General features: G+C 39.7%; 1 protein-coding gene across 1 annotated transcript in view; it reads right to left on the reverse strand.

Annotated features, from left to right (window-relative positions):
• lpgat1 (lysophosphatidylglycerol acyltransferase 1) overlaps nucleotides 1-24,452 on the reverse strand; it is a 60,036-nt gene that overhangs the window by 20,956 nt on the left and 14,628 nt on the right. The window contains exons 3-5 of the mRNA XM_006792562.3: nucleotides 15,392-15,510; nucleotides 13,268-13,363; nucleotides 5,917-6,196 (exon numbers count right to left, since the gene is read on the reverse strand). Coding sequence (XP_006792625.1) covers nucleotides 5,917-6,196; nucleotides 13,268-13,363; nucleotides 15,392-15,510 — 495 coding nt within the window. The remainder of the gene's footprint in view (nucleotides 1-5,916; nucleotides 6,197-13,267; nucleotides 13,364-15,391; nucleotides 15,511-24,452) is intronic.

Below are 24,452 nucleotides of genomic sequence, written 5' to 3' on the forward strand. Positions count from 1 at the left end.
GCAGTGACTATGAGGAAACAAATATTCAAGAAAGAAGAATTTTATGAAGAGAACAGCCCTCCTCAACTGTTAAATATAGGGGTGCATCAGTTTGGGCTTGTGTTGCAGGCAAAGGCTTGGGAAGCATTTCACTGCTAAAAGGAAAAAAATGGATTTAATAAAATACCAGCAAAACTCTGACATGATGAAAAAACAAAACAAAAACATCACAATGTCCATAAAAAAGTTTAACTGCTCCTGTTGTTCGGGTGTGAGAAGTATGAATGATCAGCACAAAGTGGTAAACCACTAACAGGATTGAATGGGTTACCCAGATAAAAGGCATCCAGATATGCTTCAGTTTCAGTAACAGTCATTCAAATGATGTGTACCATGTAAACTGTAAAAGGAAATAAAGGTCTTTTTTTTTTTTTTTTTAAATGCAATTTTACAATGGTATTTCTGCTGCCACTGAGGCTTGGTGGAGAGTAAAGACCATTATAAACACTGCAGAGCTGCAGAAGTAACCTGTGTGAAAGTTGAGGGTTTTTTTGGTATTTTGAATGTTGAGCTTTTAATTTTCTGCATTCTGGTGAACTTTATTAATAATAATAATAATAATAATAATAATAATAATAATAATGAATTTTCTTTTAAAGCGCCTTTCAAAACACTCAAGGACACTGTACACAGCAGAATAATAAAAGCAACATAAAAGAAAGCCGTTTACACAATCATAAAAGCATAAGACATAAAACAAATGCTCCCCATGGTGGCAAGACGGGGAGAGAGGACAGAGAGAGAAAGAGAAGAAGATCTGAGACACCGAGATGGGATGGTGATCTGAACCAGATCAGAGAGGTATGGAGGGGAGAGATGATGAATAGTCTTAAATGTGAACAACAGTATTTTGAAATTGATGTGATATTTGACCAGGAGCCAATGAAGCTGCTGCAGGACAGGGGTGATGTGATGGATAGAAGGGGCCCTGGTGATAATACGAGCAGCAGAGTTCTGGACGCGTTGGAGCTTGTGGATGGATTTTTGAGTAAGACCAAAAAGAAGATAGTTGCAGTAGTCGATCCGGGAAGAAGGCTGTGAACAAGAATGGCAGTGGTATGTGGGGTGAGAAAAGGACAAAGATGATGCACCACATTATGGTCTAAAGTCACTATTAATGTAAAGTGAGATGTGACGAAGCAAGGCTTGGGTACTGCTTTCAAATATTTATTGAAACTACTGTCTAATTATATACATGTCATCCCCGTGGAGTCGAGACACGTTCTGTTGTGTTTGTTAAGTAACCTTTTTTTAAATGTGAAGGTGTCACCTATTCATGTTGGTAATTAATTTAATTTATCAACCCCTAATCTGCAGACATCAGTGACCTGCAGGGAACCTGTAAACTGTGGAGGATATATATGCGAGCCCGTCAGTGGGGGTTACTGGATTTCTTCTGGGCAGCTGGGACAATATAACTGATTACAAAGGTTGTCTACACTTCTATGAATCTAGATAGAGACGAGTGCGTAGAAAAGCTTGACCTTTAAGAGTACACACCTCTGTTTCTATAGTTTCAACACCAGACAGAAGACAGAAAGAAGCAGCTGAGTAGCAAGCCGACTGATTCATACCAATATTAGTGACTTGACGGGCATCCTTGGTATTAATGGAAATAGCTAACGCCAGTTATCCCTGTGTGGGTAACTGGATCCCATCTCTATCAGTCTCCCGTGAATGGCTGGTCAAAGAATGGGGCCCTGAGCCAAAGTATTGTTGGCACCCTATATGCTGTGGCACACAATAGTGTAACAGCACCGACCACGGTAATTTAAAATGACAACAAATAGGCCCCATCCTTTGGTAAACAATTTAAGGAAGGAAACATGCTGGCAGATATCTGTCTCTCTTTGAAGCCACTCCTCAGGCCAAATTGCTGCACTTTAAGCCTACAACTGTCTGTCTATCCTACTGACTGAAAAGTGGATTTAACCACTTTTGGTGTTATCGAACATGTTGACTTTTGGGTGATTACGAGCTCCCTAATGACCCACCCTAAATGACTCACAATGGCGAACTTTGTTTCCTGGCAACTGTAAATACAGTTTTATGACACACACCTTACTGGTCTAAGGGACAGCCCTTTCCACCGAGCTGTGCTAATCTTTGTGTTTGCACCGAGTGGCATTTTCAGCCCGGGTGACATTGCGTGGCTGCATCAAATCCCATTTTCTCCAAGTGGCCCGGTTGTTTCCGAGTGAGTCAGCGAGCTCTGGGTACTTCTGCAGAGCATCAGTGAGGGTCAGAGGGAGACAGAACTGTGTCTTTCATCAGACAGCCAGACACACATACACAAATGAAGAGCACAGGGTAGTGAGGGACAACGCGCCTTTGGGTATGTGTGTTTTCTTGCCCTATGTTTTAATGCCATTAGCTAGATTTAAGTGGAAGGACAAGCCCTGCTGCAGCAACCAGCTTCCCCTCCTCCTGAGCTGCTGGAACGGAGGAAAGGACATAACATGAACAAGGATATAGTCAAATTATAATGCACGATTACACACGAATAAGACTGACGTGCCTAAAATGCTTAAAAACGTTTGTAATAATTTGCCTTGATGGAGGTTATAAACACAAAAACCTCTGCACACACCTGTGTTTGTTGACACAGTAAATATTTTGAACTTAATCAGACCAGTGCATTAAAAAAAATGCACATTTAGCACCGTCAGTATGTAAATAAAGCTGCTCTACTCATTTAAATTTTTCAGTGGCCAATCAAGAGATACCTCATCTTCAGTCTGAGTGTCTGTCCTGCAGAGGAGTAATCAGACAGCATCTTGCTGTTAGTGCTGAGGCTGTAGGACACAAAGCTGCGCTAGCAAACTTGAGGAAGGCTAAAGTCTGGGCCACATTCTCAATAATGCTGGCTCAAAGTCCCTCCAATTTGCTATTAACACCAAACCCCCGTAAATGGATTCTGAATGAAAGCCAAGAAGAGTCCGCTGGGTCGACACTGAGTGTGCAGCGTAAACAGGCATTGGGGGGACTCGTTGAAGCTTTACATTTATCGCTGTTTTAATGCCTTATTTTTGCTGAGGACTGCTCCAAGCTGCAGATTTACTGAGTTATCTGGATAAATTTGCTGAGTAAAAAACAAAACATGTATTCCAATATTAGTCCACAGAGCAGATTTAAGTGGGTCCTCCTGAAATAGGGCCCAAATTGAAAAAGGATGGGTAAGACTAGATTTCATGAATTATAAATATAATAATAATAATAATAAATACATACATACATACATACATAAATGATTTAATTTATCCTCATATTTCTTGGTCATGTGTTAAGGAAACGTTGGGAGAATATGTATTTAATTATAAGAGTTTATTATGGGTACATGTTAGAGGATTGATCCCTGACGGCGGTATGAGGTTGGTCTTAGACTGATTGAGGTGGAATTGGTAGTTAAAACATTACAGGAGAGAGAAGACCCTCAACAAATCACAAAAGGAAATCTATGGGAAAGTCAGTAGTAGCAAAGATGACACCTGTCACACCCCTCACCCCAAAGAGCCCATCAACAACCGAACAAGAAATGTGAGCAAATCGTGTAGTTGCATTAATGCAAGTCCACACTAGAGTTTTACAACAATTTCTGCATGCAGTTGCAGGCATGTTTCCCTCCCTGTTATTGTAATGATGATCCACTGTTTCTTGGTTATACTTGAGCAATAGCGCAGCATCCACTGGAAGCTGGTGGGAGGAGCCTAATTGATACATTCTGTATCAATTCATTTTTTTTTAAGCAAAAAGGCTGTATAGAAAAACTGACAGGTCAGACATTGCAGAGCTTTTTCCCAGCAAACCAAAGATAGCTGCTTTCTTTTAGAAGTACTTTGATGGCGGTAAGATTTTACCTGCACATCTGGAAAAACTGGAACCTCCTAGATTTGTACAATGGGTGGACACTATAGTGGTGGTATCTGTAATGATCAAACTAACATCTTAACTGTAATATGAAAGATATTTCTTCTAGAAAAGTTAGACAAATTCATTTCCTGCACTCCAAAAATGTCACACAGTCACACTGATCTGCATATATCCATCCGTAGGGACAAAAAGGTAGGTGAGTGACACATTAAAGGAAAACTTAAAGGCCACTAAAAGTAACCAGATTAAACTTATCATGGAAGCCACAGCAGGTAGGAGCCACTAGGGGGTGAACAGGATTCAACAGCATGACGGTTTCACTCCCTTCTCAACTAAAAATTATTTCTCAACATAAAAGTTAATAACATTACAACAGTAAAGATGACCAGAGGCGTAGTTTATGGTGGAGCTGCAGTGTGTCCATACAGAAACAATGGACCCAGATCATGTTATTCTACAATATACGATGCTTGTTAAATGTAGTTCAAAAATTTGCACGTAAAAGACAACAAGAGATAAATATTAAACCCATCTAACTTCCCTGCTTATCCAATTTCGAAGGTTCAAAAAGCTTAAATATGAAAAAAAGTGATTTTTTTCAGCTGCTCCCATCCACAAAGCAAAAACACAAACTGTATATGCACACAAACTACTTGTTTAGTTTGCTGTGACCCTTAAATCTGCAGCAGCCCACAGCAGCCATCCCATGTTCACGTCATGATACCCACAGCCAGCATGGGTTAAAAAATGCACAGCACTTACTCTGCTACATTTATTTTACAGATTTAGTTACCAATTAGAAATACACATTTATAGTATTCACATCAAAGTAATAATAAATTACTGTGGCTGTAATTGTGGTCACCACAGCAGGTGGATCAGCATATTTATCACATTTTATTAAAACTTTTTTTTTAAAAAAACATCAGACACAAAGCTCCCAGCAATTTGTCTCTCCTGCTGGTATCAATTTAGGAACTTTCACATGTCAGGTGAAAGTTCAACTCTTTATATAGGGTCACTCCATCTGAATTTAACCAAGCCTTCTGCTCAACCGTCTCTGATAAGCATAAAAATTTCATGATGCAAAATCTGAACAATGCTGTGAAACCTTAGCTTCATATACGAATCCTTTAAGATTTTTTTTTAACTGTTATTGTGTTTTGTTAAACTGTCTTTTGATCCACTTTCAAATATTGCATCCGATTTTTGAGATAGATGTTCCACAAATTGCCTGATTTGAGATGGAATGACCATATATGCTATAATACTCCAGGTCAGCTTACCCAGCAGTATGTAAAACAATCAACATTAGCTTATTGTGGCCCATAGGAGCCACTGGGAAAACAGAATAAAGTTACGCTTGACAAATAAAATTTGTTACAAATTTTAACAAAGTTAAAAAAAAAAAAAAATCAATTTTCACCCTCAAAGCTTGTTAATTGCTGCATTATCATCCTCTTCATTGGCTGTATTTAGGGCTGGTCTCTAGACAGAAAAATTACTCCCCTGCAAATCACGGCTGGGGTTTTCAGGGACACTGACGCAATTTCTGGCACCTCTGTGCGTGTCAGTCCTTTCCTTCACTGGTGGTCTTTACCACCAGTCGTCTACAGTTTAAAGGACAGAGAAGTGCAGAGGTAATGATCTAATGTTTCATATTTGAGGCATGATTTATCCCAGCTTTTCAACCCCCCCCCCCCAAAAAAAAAAAAAAATCATAAAGAACTACAGTAAACAGGAGAGTTCACAGAGACCGAGAAAAAAAAAAGGAAGGGAGAAGCAACTTTATCCAGACTCTGCTTTTTAAACCCCAGAAAATCCCTGAGATAAAATCCTGCACTTTCAAAGAACACCTTCAGCCTTGGCACCAAGTCTATTTGTGCCAAGTAAACACAAATAGACTTGATGCCAAAGTCTATTTGTCTATAAACTGATATAGAAACTATAGAAACAATTTGTCTCACTTTAAACCAAAGGCTTTTCCCACGTGTGTGTTTTAGTTACCTGTCGTGTTCAGCATGCTGGTGTCGCCGCCCACACTGCCGTTCTCCTGCTGGGCTCCCAGAGTTTTCAGTATGACGTGGCTGGCCCCGAGACGAGGCAACGTGACGTGGGTCAGATGGGGGAGCGAGTGCTTCTTGGCGAACAACTGGCTCGTTTCCCGCCTCTTGCGAAGAAAGCCGCCCTCAGGAAACAGCACTATCCACTTCCTGTCACGGCTGTGGTAATATTTATCTAGGTGCTCTTTCAGGTAAACCAGCTGTTTGTCTCGGTGAGCTTTACCCTGAAGAAACACCGAAAATAAGCATTTATTTTCAAAAGAGGTTTCAGGTCCATTTTTTAACCTAAAAATTCAACTTAAAATGGACTGACCGCATTTAAAACAAGCACAGTTATCTTCACTAGTTGCCCCAAGGATACAAAAAATTTGGGGCTACACCCTAAGTTCATTAACTTGATAAAATAGAAAGCATTTTCGACAGAGCAGAACCGACTAAGCAAATGAATTCAAACACACACAAATCACAAGTTAGGTGCAGTAACTCCCCGAGCCGCATTAACGGCACCAACGAAATGGATGCAAACATGATGGCCTTGACAACATTAAGAGCATTAGCAGGAACAGGATGAGGAGGACCGGGATTGATTTTTATGTTAGGCCTGGTCAAAGTTCATTTTAAATGCATTAGGACAGCAAGCTGCTCTCTGTGAGCACATGTGTTTATTTAAGCAGCTGTGCCTACTACAACTGCTGCATCACAACAGCTACAGCCGAGTATTCGGCCAAGAAGGACATTTCAAGATTTATTCTTAGCGGCAGCTGCAAATGCTGATTTGCAGAGGTAGAAAGGCATTAGGAGACTCTGCACATCACAAGCTCAAAAATGACCTTGATACCGTTGATATAGTTTAACAGCAGCTACAAGAGCCACATGAAAATGAAGAGTATAGTCCACGATGTTGCTTTTAGAGTTACGGTGAAGTGGGCAAGGGAATGATCTCCAAGCATACAGCAGCTTTCTCACAAAGCACTTACTCAGGTTTTTCCAATTTAAAGAGAAACACACGTGCAAGGTGCCGGTCTATTACTGGAACCAATCTTTGGTTAAATCTTGCCCAGGAACACTTTGGGATCAAACCTCTAATCCATTGACAAGCACCTGACCAATCACAGCCCCAAAGAGAGAACTTTCCTAATGTTAGATGACAAACTCCGGTTTTAAGATTTGGCTTAAAAATGTTCGTTTTGATACAGATTACAGTCAACTCTACTCTAATTTGTACAATTTGTAGCTTTTAGTCACGTAACCGACTAACTACCCTGGTGGTTAAAATATTACTCCATCGTGACAGCCAATAGTGGACAGTTGGTAATATAGCAGGGAAAAAAGTGTTTGGTTTTTTTCTCGAGCCAAGACTACTTGGATCATCTATCCATGAACAAAGATCTAAAGTCAAACTAGGGCTGTGCGATATGACCAAAATCTCTTATCTCGATATAAGACATCTATCGTCCAATAATGATATAAATCACAAAAATTTAACATTTTCTTTGATTCTGTGAATCTCGGGCAGTTCGACTTGCGTGAAGTGTTTCCAGCTGGGCGTTGCATGAAACGATACATTTTTAGACACAAGTTGTAAAGGCCACCGTTTTCTTTGTGAGTATTTATTACACGGTGTGCTGCGGGTTGCCTGTTCTAATGTTTGAGTCTAAGTTTTATTTTTTAGCACCTGGCAGCTCTTTTTTGCTTCTCATCCGTAAATACTCTGCATACTCTTTCAGATGATTCTCAGCAAGTCTCAACAGGATCTTGAGCTTTATTGTGAAAGGTTTATGTGGAAAATAAACAAGCGGACACACGATGGTTTTACCGTCGTTGTTGCTAACGACAAGACATAGAAACAGGTGCTTGCCCGTCCATAGTGTGGTTATATAAAATATAAGATAAAGAGAGAACTTTAAGAAATTAATATAGCCACTACAGTGACCATCAGAACGATGAAAAAATATTGCCGTAAACAGTTTATTTTGCGACACCACGAAACAAACAATAGCGTAAACTGAAACGACAGCTGATAACGACGATATATATCGTCGTCATCCGATATATATCGTCGTCATCCGATATATATCGTCGTCATCCGATATATATCGTCGTCATCCGATATATATCGTCGTCATCCGATATATATCGTTATATCGAACAGCCCTAAGTCAAACTACAAATTTTGTATTCTGCTATGGCAGCTACATTTACACCGCTGAAAGTGGTGATGTTTCTCCCACAGCTCCGGTTCAGCGACACCTACATGCATCTAGCAGAGAATCGCTCCCCTTACCCTGCTGTCAAAATAAAAGTAAAATACCTAACCTGGACCTATATGGCCTAAATATGGACCTATTTTCGACCTGGATGGGTAAATACTGCAGCTAAAAGGTGAAGAACAAGAAATTGTTCATTGTACATTTTGTGACTTGACAGTTTAGGACCAGAAAGGTTCTGGTAGTATCAATGTGTCACATTATTGTTGTGCCATAACACTACAATTGGCCAAGTTCCAATGTCAGCTAAACCATTCCTAGAGTTAAAAAGGGGCTGCTACTGACAGTCAGGGTTTCTGTGGAGAAGCGAGGATTTCCCCAGTAAGGCAGGGTTAGTAGAGTTCATGTCTTGGTGCCATAATTTATGCCATTCTGGCAGCAGTAAATAAATACGTCTGTCAGTTGCTGTGCTATCTGGCATTTTTGCTTCAAGTTAAACTTGAAGATGTTCAGAGAAAGGCTGATGGGCTATTAAAAACACATTAACTTCAAGATACCAAAAATATTTTTTGCTTCTATGGATAATTACCCCCTTCATAACTCTATAGGGGATTTATTTATTTTAATAATGCCAGAATTAAGGATACGACCACTTGGCACAAGTGTCCCAACTTCGATAGCATGAATTGCTGTTTGCTAGTTACTGAACTTGACCACCAAGTTTGTGCTGTTGGCTTCTACTGGAGCTTTTAATTTGAATCTTTTTGATTTCTTTAGCCTTTAGGACAGGACAGACTATATGCACATGCACAGCAGATCAAATCCCACCCAAGCCGCTGAAGCCTGTTGGCATTTTGATTTAATTTACTGACTAATAAAATGGCACGCTGTGAGATACGGACTGCAGCCTGCCTAAATGTTTGTGATTCAGTTCTGATGAATAAAGTTCTAGGATCTTGGTCACGTAATCACTGCACCTGTACAGTTTATGGAAGCAGCTTTCTAACTGAGATGATAGCATTTACTGATAAACTAACACTACTTTTCTATTCAAGGTCACTTCTAGCTCCAAGAAACCAACATTGTGGTGGCAAAAATGCTAACGTTGAGGCTTCAATTTATGGAGCTCAAATCCAATATGTGACCTCATGTTGGCTACATTCATATTTACAACACATTTCTCGTCTCTCTATGCTTCTCTCCCCCTCCCTACTCTTCCTGTTAAAAGGGCATTCTTTGGTTTCCCTGTCACCAAGGGCGTTGCTCACAGGGGTCATAGGCTCATTCTCCCTATCTCTCTAATACGTTGTGTACCTTACAAAGCAACCTTAGATGGCTGGTGTTGTGAACTACTGCTATATAAATAAAACTAAATTATTACAGGATAATATTACATTTAGATTTGGGGTTTGATGTGACTCAATATTCAGCTGCTGAATTCATAAATGAAACTAATGTACTCCACCTGTCTCAGCTTTGTTTTAGCTACCCTCCCACATGCTTTAGTCAAGTATTTACTCACTTGCCAGTTTATCGGGTCCACTGAGATAAACTAAAGCAAACAATAGTGCTGCAATAAATCCTAATATGAAGGTTAAAGGTGAATGGAGGTTTCTTTCACTTAGGAGGTTGTTTTTTTTTTTTTTTTTTTAAATGCGCTAACAAATGTTTTTCCACTAGAGAGGAAGAAATGCAAGGTGGTGAAGGCAATGCTCTTCAATGACAGCAGGAAATGCAGCATTTAAAATGACCATGAAGTTCAATTTAAACAACAGCTCTAAATGACACCATCTTCATAAGGGTTAAAACTGGCTTAACTGAGGAGCCATTGCGCTAGACTAGATAAGTTCTTATTACCACCATACGGTTTATGGTCAAAGGAGTAATTATTGTAGTCAAAGAACTAAAAATAGGTGCTTAATTTAATAAGCAAATAATATGCAATAAGTCATCAACTGTCCGGTTTTACAACTACCAAAGATATAAAGTATTAATTTACAAATGTGTATCACACCATGACCACTGTGAACAGACATCTGAACTTTTTTTTTGAACATTTGGTTAAAAATATATTATTATTGCCTATTACACTTACAACAACACTTACACTTAAAACACATTCATTACAACACTGGAGAGAAAAAGAAAGGAAAAGTAAGCTTTTTAAAAATAAATAAATAAATAAATAAATAAATATTCTTGAAATCTACACCTTAAAATTAAAAGCAAGAACTGTAATTTTCAGGTGTGCTTATAACTGTTATTTCCTTCAAGGTAGGGCTGGGCGATATGGCCTAAAATTCATATCGCGATATAATTTGAAGCATGTGCGGTAACAATATATATCACAATATATTCTTTTCTTCTATATAACGTTTTTTCCACACTATAAGGCGCACTTAAAATTCTTTCATTTTCTCAAAAATCGAGAGTGTGCCTTATGGATGAATTCTGGTTGTGCTTACTGACCTCGAACCGATTTTGGCATGCAGAAATCTGTTAAAAAAAATGTTTTAGTACAACTTTGGTAAGCCGCACTGCTTGATGGATTGTCAGAGCATTACGGCTGCCGTAGTGAGGAGCTTCGTGGAGTAATCTGGATCCAAAACTCCGTCAACTTCAGGTCCCAAAGTCAAACGAACACTAAGAGTTAAAAACAGTCTAAATTCTTTCATCTTTAATTAAATCATCAGCGTTGCTGCTTTATCGGGTGTAACAATTAAGTTTTACATCCATGAAAACAGAATTTATTAAATTTAACGGAGTTAGAAGTTAACAGGAAGTTAGCTCGCTAGTTTACACCTAAACATTTCATACCATGTTCTGACTGAGAGATTTTTGAAACTAATTAAAACGTACAGCTCTGCTACCACTTCCAACATAAATGAAGACCGAAAACTAAACAGCAGTGGCGTTTGCAGGGTTACTGAAGTTGGACTACCTGGTACATAATGTCGTTCTACGTGATTGCTAGCGACACAGCTATGTTGGCATAACATTAGCACAGTGAAGCTGGAGGATGAACGCCAACTTTTTTCCACTCGATAAAGGTTAACGTGAGGGATTCTGGTGGTCAGGGACGAATGCAATCGCATAGCAGGATGCGGCCATTTTGACATGGGCCAAATTTTAGTCAGGAGAACAACTGAGATTATTCATCCACAATACAAGGTTAGTTATTAATATACGGCAACAACATGGGACTAGAACAGCTGCGAGAGAATTCAACATTAATGAATCAATGTTACGGAAGTGGAGGATGCTTTCAACCAAAACAGGCGCAGCTTGATGACATCATCAACATGCGCTATTGCGATAGAGTGATATAGTCAAAATCTCTATTGTTGGCCAAATTTATATCATTTCTATCGTATATCGTTTATATCGCCCACCCCTACTTTAAGGAATGGTGGATTGTGTTTTGCATAACAATGTCTGAGACACGTCTGGCAGCCTGGGTGGACAGCAGATGCTCAGGATGGCCGGGGCAGCTGCTTGCTGCACTGTGTGGATGTGTGAAAGATTCTGAGGAAGGATGTCAAGAATGCACGCGCAGGAATGCTAGATGGGACTGCAGAGTGAGACGAGGGCGGCAGAAATGACCGAGCCCACTCAGACTTCCCACTACGGCCTGTCTGGCTGGCCGTTAGCAGGCTCGGGGTGCTTCACCCTCGGCACAGTGCCTGATGTGAAATTCCACGGCAATGCATTTCCATGACCTAAAAAATTTAATTCCCTCTTGTCAGGGCGTTTCTGCTCAGCTCAGAAAGTGCAACAACAGCATGATAAGCATGAGGAGCGTGGGAGCTTTCTCATTCAACAAAACAAATGTGGATCAACACAGACAGCCCCTCAGCAGCGCTTCTGTTTAATATTAAGTCATGACCTCCGAGATTTTGTCCAGTTGGAAGCTAGTGCTGTTTAGGTTCACCGGCTTTATTTACTCAGTGAAGTTAAACGTGCTGATTTCTAACATCCAAGGCAACAAATGTTTATGTAACCCGATAAATGTTTATTACATCCTGTGTACTCTGGGACACAGGGGTACAATAGTCTGGGTGATTAATATGAATATATGGCTTCAATTTCATGACTGAATGCCTATCATGAAAAATCTGCTTTGTCTTTAGAAAAACCTTTTTAAAAGTTTATTTGTAGTCAAAAATAATGCAACTAAATAATACTATTGCAGATCACTACATTATGTGTCATGACTAATCTACGTTCACTAGATGTACACCTCTTTTTATATTTGCGATTATTTTGTTGTCTTGCCCCTTCTTCTTTGCTGTCGCTTGCCTCTCTGTGTGTACTTGAGCTTTTGCATTTGTGTAGCCCGTCCTCTCTCGTTGTTTTCATCATTGTGATATCAAGATGCTCACGTCCCATTTTTTGGTAAAACTTGGAAATTGCCACAATAATATAGATGTGCCGTGCTGTTGTAGTTGATATCTAATAGATGTAAGTGTATCACTGACACTAATGAGTTTAGCACAAATCAGTCTTGCCTAAAATTAACCTCTCAAACTTGCATGATATTCCAAGAATTCCCTGGCCAGTCAGAGCCCTGTAGGATGTGTGTGTAGTCCTGTCAGAGCCCTGCTTCAGCTGCCCCCACAACAAAAGAGCCCAGTCTGACCTAGAGGGGCTCAGCAGGCATCCCACACCACTCTCCGCTGACATTTTCCACTTCTCGGGATTCCATGGCTACAGGAAAGCCTGCTAACATATCTGCTGTCCAGCTGGAACAAGCAGATGGATAGCAGCTTCACTTGTGGACAGCGCAGAAATAACAGGCTTCTAGTAGCTGGGGTTTAATGAGATGGGTTGCGACTTCAAAGCTCTGTGGTTTGAACTCTCAGAACTTCAGGGGAAGAAAACAAGGTGTTGACAAGTGTGGAAAAATAGACTTTTATCCTTTGGCAAAAAAGTGTTTTTGCAAGCTTTGAGGCTAATATGCCAATTAAAAAAATAGGCTAAGAATGTGAAGCAGACTGTGTTAATGCTGACAACCAAAGAAAAGAAAAAAAACACATTAAAGTCAAAAGTAAAGATAAAAGTAAGACCTCCAGATTTTGGGCTACTTACCTGTCTAATGAAGAAGTCCCCATGGATCAAGGACACTAGGCCAAAGTTGGTGTATTTAAACACGTGGTCCATCAGCCACATCATTTTTCGTACCACCTGCAAGAAAGAAAAAAAATCAATAATCATTTAAATAAAAAACAAAAAAAGAAATTAAATAAACACAATTTACGTGAACAGCACAAACTGATGCTGCCCCTCTGAGTATTTCTGCCCTCGTGACCTGCACCCATGTGGCTTTGGCTTACTGTCCTTTCAGTGCTAAGAGGATAAAGTGGGCCGGGATGCGGTTGTTGAGGCAAATCATGTCATCATGTTTGTGCAGTGTAGCTCGGCTGCCCCGATCCAATGTCAGCTCTCAGCAAAAAAAAGGGGGGAAAAAAAGGAAGAAAAAAAAAAAAAAGGAAAACAACAACACTGCCCTCTGCATTGATTTTTATAGTGCTAGCCAATTAACAGGAGTCCTATAAGAACACAGGCATGACATACATTTAACTAAACACATGTTGACTAAAGTTAGTGATCACTCCTGGAGGAATAGGTGTTCCCTGTCCGTTTACAGTGATCAGTGTGGAAAAAATGCAAGAGAGCCAGCACACTCCCATCACTATTGCTCTTTCTCAAGGAGATAATAAACACATTCCCCTTGGTGCTATGAAAACTCAAAGCATGAATCTATTAACACAGTACAACAGTAGTTTCAAAACACTTAACGCTGGAATTCACTAAACGTCACTAAAAATTCAAAGTGAAAAGGAAAATTTCCTGTAGCGGTCAAAAACAATTTTTATTGTGACGTTAGCAGCGGACTAGACAATTAAAATTGGGGGTGTTCCTGGTGACTAATTTACAAGTCAAGCAACATCAACTCATTTTCAGCATCCTCTGTCCTGACCGGTGACCAGCTGGTTAGCCTCATGCATGTCCACTGGTCTGTTTGACACATGCGCAACACACAAACAAGTAAATAGTTGCAGGGTTAGGAGAGTTCACATCTTGGTGCCATAATTTATGCCATTCTGGCAGCAGTTGTTGACTGCGCAACTCACAGCCACACACCAAATAATGTTATCATGGAAGCTCCTCACTGCAAGTTAAAACACAAAGTTCCAAAATTAAATCGCAGGGGGATTTACAGCAAAAATGACTGAACTATCAGATTAGATTTATTGTTACAATCACTCTCACCCAACTTAACAAACACATTTTAAAGATGCTAACAGAGGAAAAGTGCCTAAAAATAAAACTAACCATCCACCTTGCCACAAGCCAGCAGCCTCGACATAAGCAAAGAAGTGAAAACATTGAGGGAGGGGGGAAAAAAAAAAAAAGAAAAAAAAGAAGGGTAGATATCCTGTTACCTGGCGGACTCAAAATGATGCAACTACCGGTAACTGGCATTTGTTTTTCCTCATATAAATCTATTACACCAACTTTGGCTTGCTACGGTAAAACATGTCAGGTAAAGGTGAGCGTGGAGTAACTTACTTCCTATTATTATTATTTCACAAAGTCACAAAGAAAGCCTTTAGCAGGCAGCATGAGTGTATAGTATGAGCTTCCTGCAGCATTCATTTTAACAATAATTTTTTAAAAATCCAACTTTAGCTGTTTTATGTGTTCATATAATGTCATTTTGATCACTTCACAGCTGGAGTTCTCTAGTGCAGTAAGCAAAACGGCTGTTCAAAGTGGCCGATTCCTGTATTTGAATCAGACTCACAGTAATCATTTCATTAAATAAATAAATAAATAAATAAAACATGTTTTTTATTTCTTTCTTTCTTAAAGTGGTGTCCCACTGCACACCACTGTGTGTCCTCGCTTTCCTCAGTTACTACAACAGAGGTGAAACGTTCAAAACTGGCATGATGCACAAAGTCACAACAGCCACATTAACGTGAAATGCTTAAGGATGAATTGAGACAAGAATTATGTCTCCAAATTAACATAATTTTAGCCGAAAGGCTTTTCAGGGTGATGTTTGTTCTCACAGGAACAGCCCGCAGGTCCAAACGTCCGCACTGCTTTTTGTGTCAAGATGTTGACAGTGCATCCTTAACAGTGTTACACACTTTCCCCAAAGGGGAGGTCACAAGAAAGCAACACATCCCTGTCCTTTCTTACCGTTCCCTTGTCTTGCAGGCACATCATGAGTGTGCACACATCTCCTGTTGATTGGTGGTTGACGATGACCATGGCTTCTTCCTCGGAGATCGGCCGCACATCATCACCCCATTCTGTTACTGTGAGACAAAACAAAAAGACACATGCACTTTAATGAAAAACACGCTGTGCAAGTAATACTCTTCAAACCTTTGGAGCTTTAATGGAAACAAAGTTTGTATTTACATTAGTTTTCACTAAACTTCCTGTGTTTCTGCAGTGTAACATCTTAAAGTGATGTTACACTGCAAGATGCATTATTATGCCATGGCTTATCTGCCTCGCAAAGGTTCTTTTTTATTTCAAGTTATTCAGACCTCCTCAGACTTTCTTACTTCTCTTCTCTCCATCAGTGGCTGTTACTTATTTGTTGTACCAAATGTTTGGTGCAAGTTATTTTTCAACACTGTAATGAACAGCTGAAAGAAGCAAAACCTGGGAAATTAAGATCAATTAAGATTAATTTGTCATTTCTGTGGGACAAATGGGGGAATAAATAAGAACAAAAAACAAACAAAATATTGAAATTGATGAAGGCCCAGTTTTTTTTTCTGCAATTCTGAAAGGAGTCTCCGACTTGTTGCAGGCAAGTAGGTGTCTTCCACTCAAACTGTGGCAACTCAGGTAATCTGCTAGCAACCAAAGCAATTGCAAGCAGAATTTCCATGGAGCACGGTATACTTATTTTTCTTTAACGACCAATTGTTGTCAACTGGACACCAACTGGTCTCTAGAGCCTAACACACATCCTGCTCACCCATTCATACTGTCATCACTCCCCTGAAGTATCACATAGAAACCTCAATAAGTAATTATATATGCCAAAGTTGAAAGCTCAGCCATATTTTTTTAAAACCATTTTTTATAAAAAAAAAAAAGCAAAATAGCCAAACAATCATAAACTGTATCTTCCAAAAGTTTTTCCATTCAGGCACTCCAATTTGGAACGACCAAGCGGAAAAATTAATGTGTTCAATCCATCTGAAATTCCTGGTCTGCTTCCAGACACATCAGCGCTCACTGTAAACTGTTAAGGATTTAAAGGTATTAAGCTGAGAAATAAATACACAGAGGAATCAAAAACAGTTTGTTTAAGCCAGGTGTTTTATTTTACCAACACAGCAACAACAGAGGGAGTGCCAAGGTGTCTCTATTAGTGAAATCCACTTTGTCTCTGTCCGTAGTTCTCTCTGGTTGAAAAACAGAGACTGTATCCCTTGTTTCTTGTTCCTCATGCCATAACTATTCCTGCACTGTGATAAACTATCAGCTATCAGCCTGATTTGCATACTCTCCCTACCTGGATCAGAAGGTTTATTCACATGTATCTACCTCCTAAATGGGCTGTATAAACATTTACACTGTTCTGTTAATGTGCCCAATGGGTCTAAGACCATGGCAGAGGTGCCTTGGATGATTACATCATATACAGTGGATTTTTATGAGTTTCGCTGTGCCGGATTAGTCATCACCGAACATGCATATTCATCTGAGCTGAAGGTAAACAATAAACTGTTGGTCTGTGGTTTGGAAATGAGGAAAGAGAAGCGAGTTTCAGGAAATGGTAGCACAGTCACTTTCTCTATGGACCTGGCAGAGCAAAGAAGAGGAACAGCCCCACTACAAATAAAAGGATGACTTTCAAATGCCGCTTCAATGATGAAAATGTTATTTTATGCATTGTATAAAATCAGACTATGCATTTATTTCCCCAAAAAGGTCTAAATTATGATACAGACACAAACATTTAGTATAAAAATGTTATTTTGGGGGGGTGGTGAACTTTATTTTTAGTAATAAAAACAACAACAACACAGCAAAATCTAAAATAATCATCAGGATATGTGTCAGACAGACAACATTGTTGTTGGTATGGGAACGCCCCGACAGAAATAACATTTTCATTTGGATAAGCAGAACGTTAGGTCTACATCCTGTTACAACAGAGCTTAGCCTTATTTGCATGTCCATAAATAATTCTTCCCTCCTCAGTGAAACCACGTAAGGAATCCATGTACGTCTGAAGGGAACCGGGCCTTTGTTCACCGTCAAACTGATATAAATAAGACTAAGCAAAATATAGCTGCAAGCTGCAGTTCTGTGGAACAAGTACAGAAACATCAAGCAGGGCACACTGCTGCACACAGGTGCACCCAGGTCTCATCTACCCACAGAACCAGTCTCATCATGATCCCACAAAATGTTATGCAGATATGACTCATTATCTCAATTTACAACTTTAATGCCAGATGCCACAGCCAGTGACATTTGGACATTGTGACAAAGTACATTTACAAAGAAATCTGATTCAATTAAAATAAATAAATGATGTGAAATAGTTATGGAAACACTGGATAAATGATCACCTACTTATTGTTTAATTATGCCAATCGAAACAATTTCGTGTTCATAGCAGTAGGGCTGGGCCATATCATACCGTTCACAGTAATACAGGCATAATGTTGGGCAACAATAAGAAAATGAAATATCGCGATAAATGTGGGTAAAACGCGCACCGCTTGATGGATTGTTGGAGCATTACAGCTACCGTAGGCAGGAGCCTCGCAGAGTGATACGTACTGTGCTTCAACATAATATTACCATATTTTGTGTGTATAACCTCTTTTTAAGTTTTGTGGCTATCATACATGGTTATGCTGAGGATATGTCGGCCAATTTCTACTGGAAATGCCTTTTGGTTAAACTGTCAGCAAGGAATTTGCATTTGCATTGTTAAATTTTTATATAACTTTAATGCACATAAAAAACAGCTGCTTGTTTAAGTGAAAATACATTGATGGGTTGTTTTTTTTTTTTTTTTGCACTAATAAATTTGTGGAGTTGTAAAGTATTTTGTCTAGTGTCAATTATATAGTCCGTTATATCGTTATCGCAAATTTTCAAATGTATATCGTGATAAATATCTTTTGGTCATATCGCCCTGCCCTACATAGCAGTAAGCACCACAACCTTCACAGGCGATGTAGCCGCCATGTGCAACAGCACACCACAAAGAAAAGGGAAATTAAAACTGCTGTGGTTTTGTGTGCTCAGGACCTGGTTTAATATCAAAACACACTGGCCCAGGGATAGGCATGATTTGTGTATACTTGCATTAAGGTTTTAAAATAAAAATCCAATGCCATACCTGTTTTGTTTTTTTATCAAATATATATAATTTCTATGTTTTCAACCATCATATTGAAGCATATAATACCGTGTTGCTCACTGAAGGCTGCAATAATGCACCTAGAATGCATTTTCCAACCACAAAAATTAAAATCAAATGCAAAACTAACTACCATGTGTGAATGATGACGTGTCTGATGATGGTGAGACGAGATGCTGCTGTTCAAACAGAAGAAACATGCAAAAACTCAGGCTGCTCCTTTATTTCCCTAAGGCGTCAACACAACAGATGGACTTTTTTTTTTTTTTTGTTTGATTGCGCATGCGTTAGGCCAATGTTAGCCACTGTAGTGTGGGGCTCATGCCAAAAATAAAGTGTAAACTGTGGCAGGTAAAGCTAACACAGGTCAAACACAACTTTGCACAGTCTACTGAGAACAGATTGAAGAGTGAAATGAAGGTGGAGCACGAGGTGGTGTCGGCAGTAATGCAAGCGCTGTACCAGACTATCATCGTAAAGCAGAGCCGTGCCAAAATGTAAATTTACTAGTTAACCTCCATTCAAACTATGGTTCTAAGACTGACTAAAAGACCGATGACTAAGGGACCGAGGTCAAAAATACAAGCAGCAGAAATTGGGTTTCTCTGTAGCATGGCTAGGATTCACCATAGAGATAAGGTGAAGAGCTTGGAATTGAGCCGCTGCTGCTCTGTGCCGAAAGGAGCTAGTTGAGGTAGTAGGGTCACCTGGGAGGTTTTCCATGTACACCCAAATAGGAGAAAACCCCAGATTAGATCCACAACTAGATGGAGAGATTACAACCAACCAAACCTAGTCTAAAATGAGCAACTCCACTCTGGAAACTAACTGAAACCAAACTCAATTCAATAAAGAAAATATAACTAAATAAAACGAAAATCATGAAGCCTTACAGATTAGAATTATAAACCACCATGATTGTTAAATAGGCCTTTACTATGAGCTTAATGATAGACTCGCTACTGTTTCCAAGTAATACAATGTTTCTACCTGTCAAGTGTGATCTGTCTAACAATGTCCAGTGCTCGTCAGCGGCTATAGCAGTGGATCTCTTTCTGATTTAAATTGTCAGGCCTCTATACAGAGCATCAGGGCTATTTCACTACATTCACCTCTGATTGTTGTCAGAATACACAGGGAGCTGCAACAATGAAGGAAACATGGTTCATGTAAGATAAGGGCTGACAACAGTAGCACTGCAGGAGAACACATGAAGCTTCCTCTCCACATTAAACACACTTCAGCAGCTTTGCACATAAACGGAGGATCAAGGAGAGGAAAAATCCAGCTGGGCTTTAGTAGTCTACTTGTGAGCCTTGTAGTTTGAGGAGGGTCTGACAATTTACAGGTCTGTGTATTGCAAATGTTGCATCAGTTAGGCTCTAGGGTACAGGGTGACTGAGCTCTTCCTGTCTGTGGAGAAGCAAATTTCAGGATATAAAGATAGAGGATTTTTCCACACAAGTGCCTCAGATAATATCAGGAGAATGGGGTCAGGAATAATGTCCTTCCTCATATGTAGCACACAGGGAAGTCAATGATTTTCACACATGTGTTAAAAGCTCTAGTTTACTGCGCGCTGCCAGATACAGATAGATGCAAGACGTCTGGTTGAAGTTCAGCAGAAATTTTTTAAAAAAAGAAGAAGCTCAAATGACAATTTCTATACACATGGTAGCTTAGAGAGAAGACCGAACGTGCAAAAGTGTTTGTGTTCATTTGGTTAAAACGGGAAGCTCACATTTCTTGTTCCCACTACTGTGTGAGTTTACACACACAAGGGCTACAGGTTTAATAAAAAGAGGTGTACAAAGAGGGAATTACGGAATCAATCATCATGTACATTTTTTTGTCATTACTAGTGACAAAAATGGAAAATCTCCATCTTTAAGATGAACTAAACCATTTTTCTCCAAATGAAATTGTTTAACAGAACTGGTCAAGAAATTTGATAGAGCAGAAACAAACGGGAGGTTAAAGGAGTCAAACGGAAAACTGCTTCTAGACTGGAGTGACCAACGTAATATTGTGCTGCAATTTTTCCCATTGAAATGTATGTGGCAAGCTTCTCCTTCTGCTGCTGCTTCTTCTTTGCCTGAGACAACTCACTCTGCTTTTTAATGTAAAACAGCCTGAAATATTAGGGCTTCAACAAAGAGAAAAGCAAAACCTTTAGTTTTACTTTGCCTCTGGGTCTTGGGAACGAGTTCAGTGTTTCCAAACACAAGGTGGCAAGCAGTTGCTAAAAGCCAGGAGCTGCATGAGCTGCATCTTCAAGGAAGTCTTCAAGACACACTAATTAAAATAAATTCAAATAGAACTGAAAGCCTTCTTAATTGCCAATTTATCCCAACTCTATGATTCAAGACTAATTTTACCCGAGCAAATAAAAGTCCCTGAAATAAAAGTTTTAAATCTGTTCATTGTGTCACTTACATAACAGGTGGAACCCAAAACAAGACTTGTGTGAAAAAACTGAACACCAGTCTTTGTTTGTCCATCTGTGTTCATTGTATTCAAACTTTGCAGGTAAAGCACATTGTTTGAAGTTCGTCAGATGAGTAGTTCTCCTTTTTCTCTTCTCAGTTACCAGTGTTTCCTCTACAGTGACTGCTGCCTGCTCTGCTCCGTGTGTAGGAGGATGTTTATTTTTGGCCATCTTTATAAGGACATTTGATGCATTCCAAAGGCTCTTAGCACAAGTTTAAGATAACAAATGAGTGCTAAACTCTTAAAGGTTTGTTTCAATTTCAGCATTTGTGGGTACGCTGGTCTGAGTAGTGTAAATGCCATATAGTGATCAGCATATGGATCTGTGTGGACTACACTACACACGCACCCTTCAAGGAGACTCTGGAGGGATGAATCTCGTTTCTCCGTCTGGCAATCTGAGGGACAAGTCTGGGTTTGTTGGTTGCCAGGAGAACGGTACTTGTCTGACTGCATTCTGCCAAGTGAGAAGTTTGGGGGGAGGAGATTATAGCATGGGGTTATGTTTTTTAGGAGTTGGGCTTGCTCCCTTAGTACCAGTGAAATAATGCTTAATGCTTAAGCACATCAAGACATGTTGGACAATTTCAAGCTCCCAAATTTGTTGAAAAGGTTTGGGGATGGTCACTTCCTGGCCCAGCATGACCAGTGCATAAAGCAATGTCTATAAAGACATGGATGAGCGAGCTTGGAGTGGAACTTCTGTATGAATGGTCAAAATGAGTTGAAGCTGTTTTAGCTGCAAAGGGTGGGCCCACATCACATTGAACCCTATGATTAAGAATGGGATGTCAACTCAAGCACATTTGTGTTTGAAGATATACCAGCAAATACTTTTGTCATTATGGTGACATGGTGGTAACCAGATGCACAGAGCCTGAAATCAGCCGCCAGCAGCAGCAGCAGCAGCAGCAGCAGCAGCAGCAGCAGCAGCAGCAGCAGCAATCTGACAAGCAAATCATTTTACATGCGGACGAGGCTAAACCAAGTCTTACCCCTTGAACATGCCTTTGTAATGCTATCAATAAATGAGAGCAGGCCAAAAAGTTCTAACAAAGATTTCATTTGATTTATTGTTTCTGGTTTCGTGTGACAGATGATATCATTCACACCTTATCTGCATGAACAGTTCTTGATTCTGCACTAAAACACATGCACGCAGCAAATGCATCCTTCCAGCGGTCCTCTTTTTCCAAACAATAACTTAATAATTGTCTGCATGCAATGCATTTAGGTTACATCTATAAATGACAGCTATATAAACATGGGTTACAGGCAGGGCTCTAGGTCCTCTACAAGAGTAAGATCTGTGTTTCTGAAAAATTTTGCTTTTGAATTTTAACTTGTTCCACCTGCTGCTAATTGTTTAGCATGTTCACAAAGTTATTTAGTCATATTGCCAATCCACAAGTAATTCCGCACTTCATTAGAGCTATTAAAGAACTCACTCTATAGCTGGAAGCATGAAAGACAACTGATGACACTAAAGGGAGGAAGCTCCTTCCATGGTAGACATTTGACATATTAAAGCTTCAGTAAATGAAGAAAACACAAAGAACAGCAGCAATACACCAGCTGCTGAATTACTTTTCTCTAACACATGTTACAGGCTGGTTTCCAAGGTTGTATTTGAATGTACCTGCATCTCAAATCCTCATAAAAAGATCTCACTGAGGGTAAAAAAAAATTAAATTAAAAAAAAAAAAAAAACTAGAATAAAGAATAGAATAAATAACTGAATTTATTATTTGCATGTTTAATTAGGCCTTTCTTTAACCTCCAAAGATAAGACACCTGATCCACAGGCACACAGACATCAGCCACATACTTTGTGAAAAATGTCATATCTGTGATACAGTGACATGGGTATATGGGGTGTAAGTACCCTGAAGGGGTCATTTCATAAGGAGCATGCCTTCATGCTAGCTGAAGTCCCTATTTTTGCGGGCGAATAAGTGATATCACAAAGATGGGTCATCTGTCAGATAGAATACATTAGGGAAATTGTCTTTGAGAGATGACACAGTTTGCGCAGCAGGATGACAGCCAGGCTGCAGGCACAATGTCTAATCCGGTATCTATGGTCAGCTAAACGGTGTACCGCTGACCTTGCCTGTCCATCCCTATACTTGCTTCTCTCTGTCGAGGACAGATAATTGGCAAGGTATCATGACATCTACTTCACAAAAGTGGCTTTCCACCAGAGTGTATAGTCGCATGATTCGGGGAGTGGGGGGGGGGGGAGATTTGGTTACAAGTATGTGGCACAGTTACAGATTATATCTAGACACTTATTGCTTAAAAACCCTGTTTTTCTAGAGTGGATTTTGTGAAATTAAAAACAGAATTCAACTAAAAGTCAAGCAAATCAGGTGGAGCTGATAGGAAGGGACTTTGACCGTGAAGCCTGTCTCCCAAGGGCATCTGCCACTCCCCACTGGCCTCCTCTGCCATCACTGGAGGGATGAGAGACAACAGGCCCAGGCAGGCAGGAGCGTAGTCCTGTGCCTGGGGAAACCTGCATAGAAACCACGCAGAGGGAAATTGAGGAATGAATAACACAAGTTTCGTCTGATTCGTTTGTGAATAAAACACGCTAGAAAAATGCCAAAGACTGGGCAACAGAGATCATTTAACTTCATTTTTTTAACTACAAAAGCACCACTTTAGTGACTCTGATTGCCTGCATGTGATGCATTTAGGGGAAATCTGTAAATAAACATGGGTTACGCTCTCTCTAAATGGACACGCCTCTAGTTCCTCTAAAAGAGGAATAAGATCTGCTTTCATGAGTTCAGGAAAAAAAGACATTTGAACAACCTGTCAGTATTGACAGTTTCTGCATGACTCACTCAGTTATTACCTTGTCGTTTTAATGTAATTTTTTAAAAATGTACATGAGTAACTGTACCTGCTGCTAACTGTTCAACATGCTCACAAAAGGATTTAGTCATTCAGTGTGCAATTTATTCAGCACTTCATTAGCAGATATTAAAGTACTCACTCTGTAGCTGCGAGCACGAACAACTGACAACACTTAACAAAGAAAGCTCGCTCCATGTTACTGTTTATTAGTAACATCGAATGCAACCAAGGTAAACACAACAGACTGTTAAAGTTGAGGTAAATACAGAAAATATACATAAAAAAGCCTTAGAGAGCAGTCCATGGCCACACAGTGGGCTGCGGAAGATGGTAAAGTTGGGCCAAAGAAGTGATTTCCAACAGACAAATGTATGATAAATATTTCTGATGTAAAGTTTAGTCAGAGAGTTGCCATCATACGTTTACAATTAAAAACAGAACCAGTGAAACAAAGCCACAGGATTTATCAACTGTCATTCTTACTCAACCGTTTGATCC

Source organism: Neolamprologus brichardi, chromosome 15 (genome assembly GCF_056152115.1).
Source record: "Neolamprologus brichardi isolate AB-2024 chromosome 15, ASM5615211v1, whole genome shotgun sequence".
Lineage (NCBI taxonomy): Eukaryota > Metazoa > Chordata > Actinopteri > Cichliformes > Cichlidae > Neolamprologus > Neolamprologus brichardi.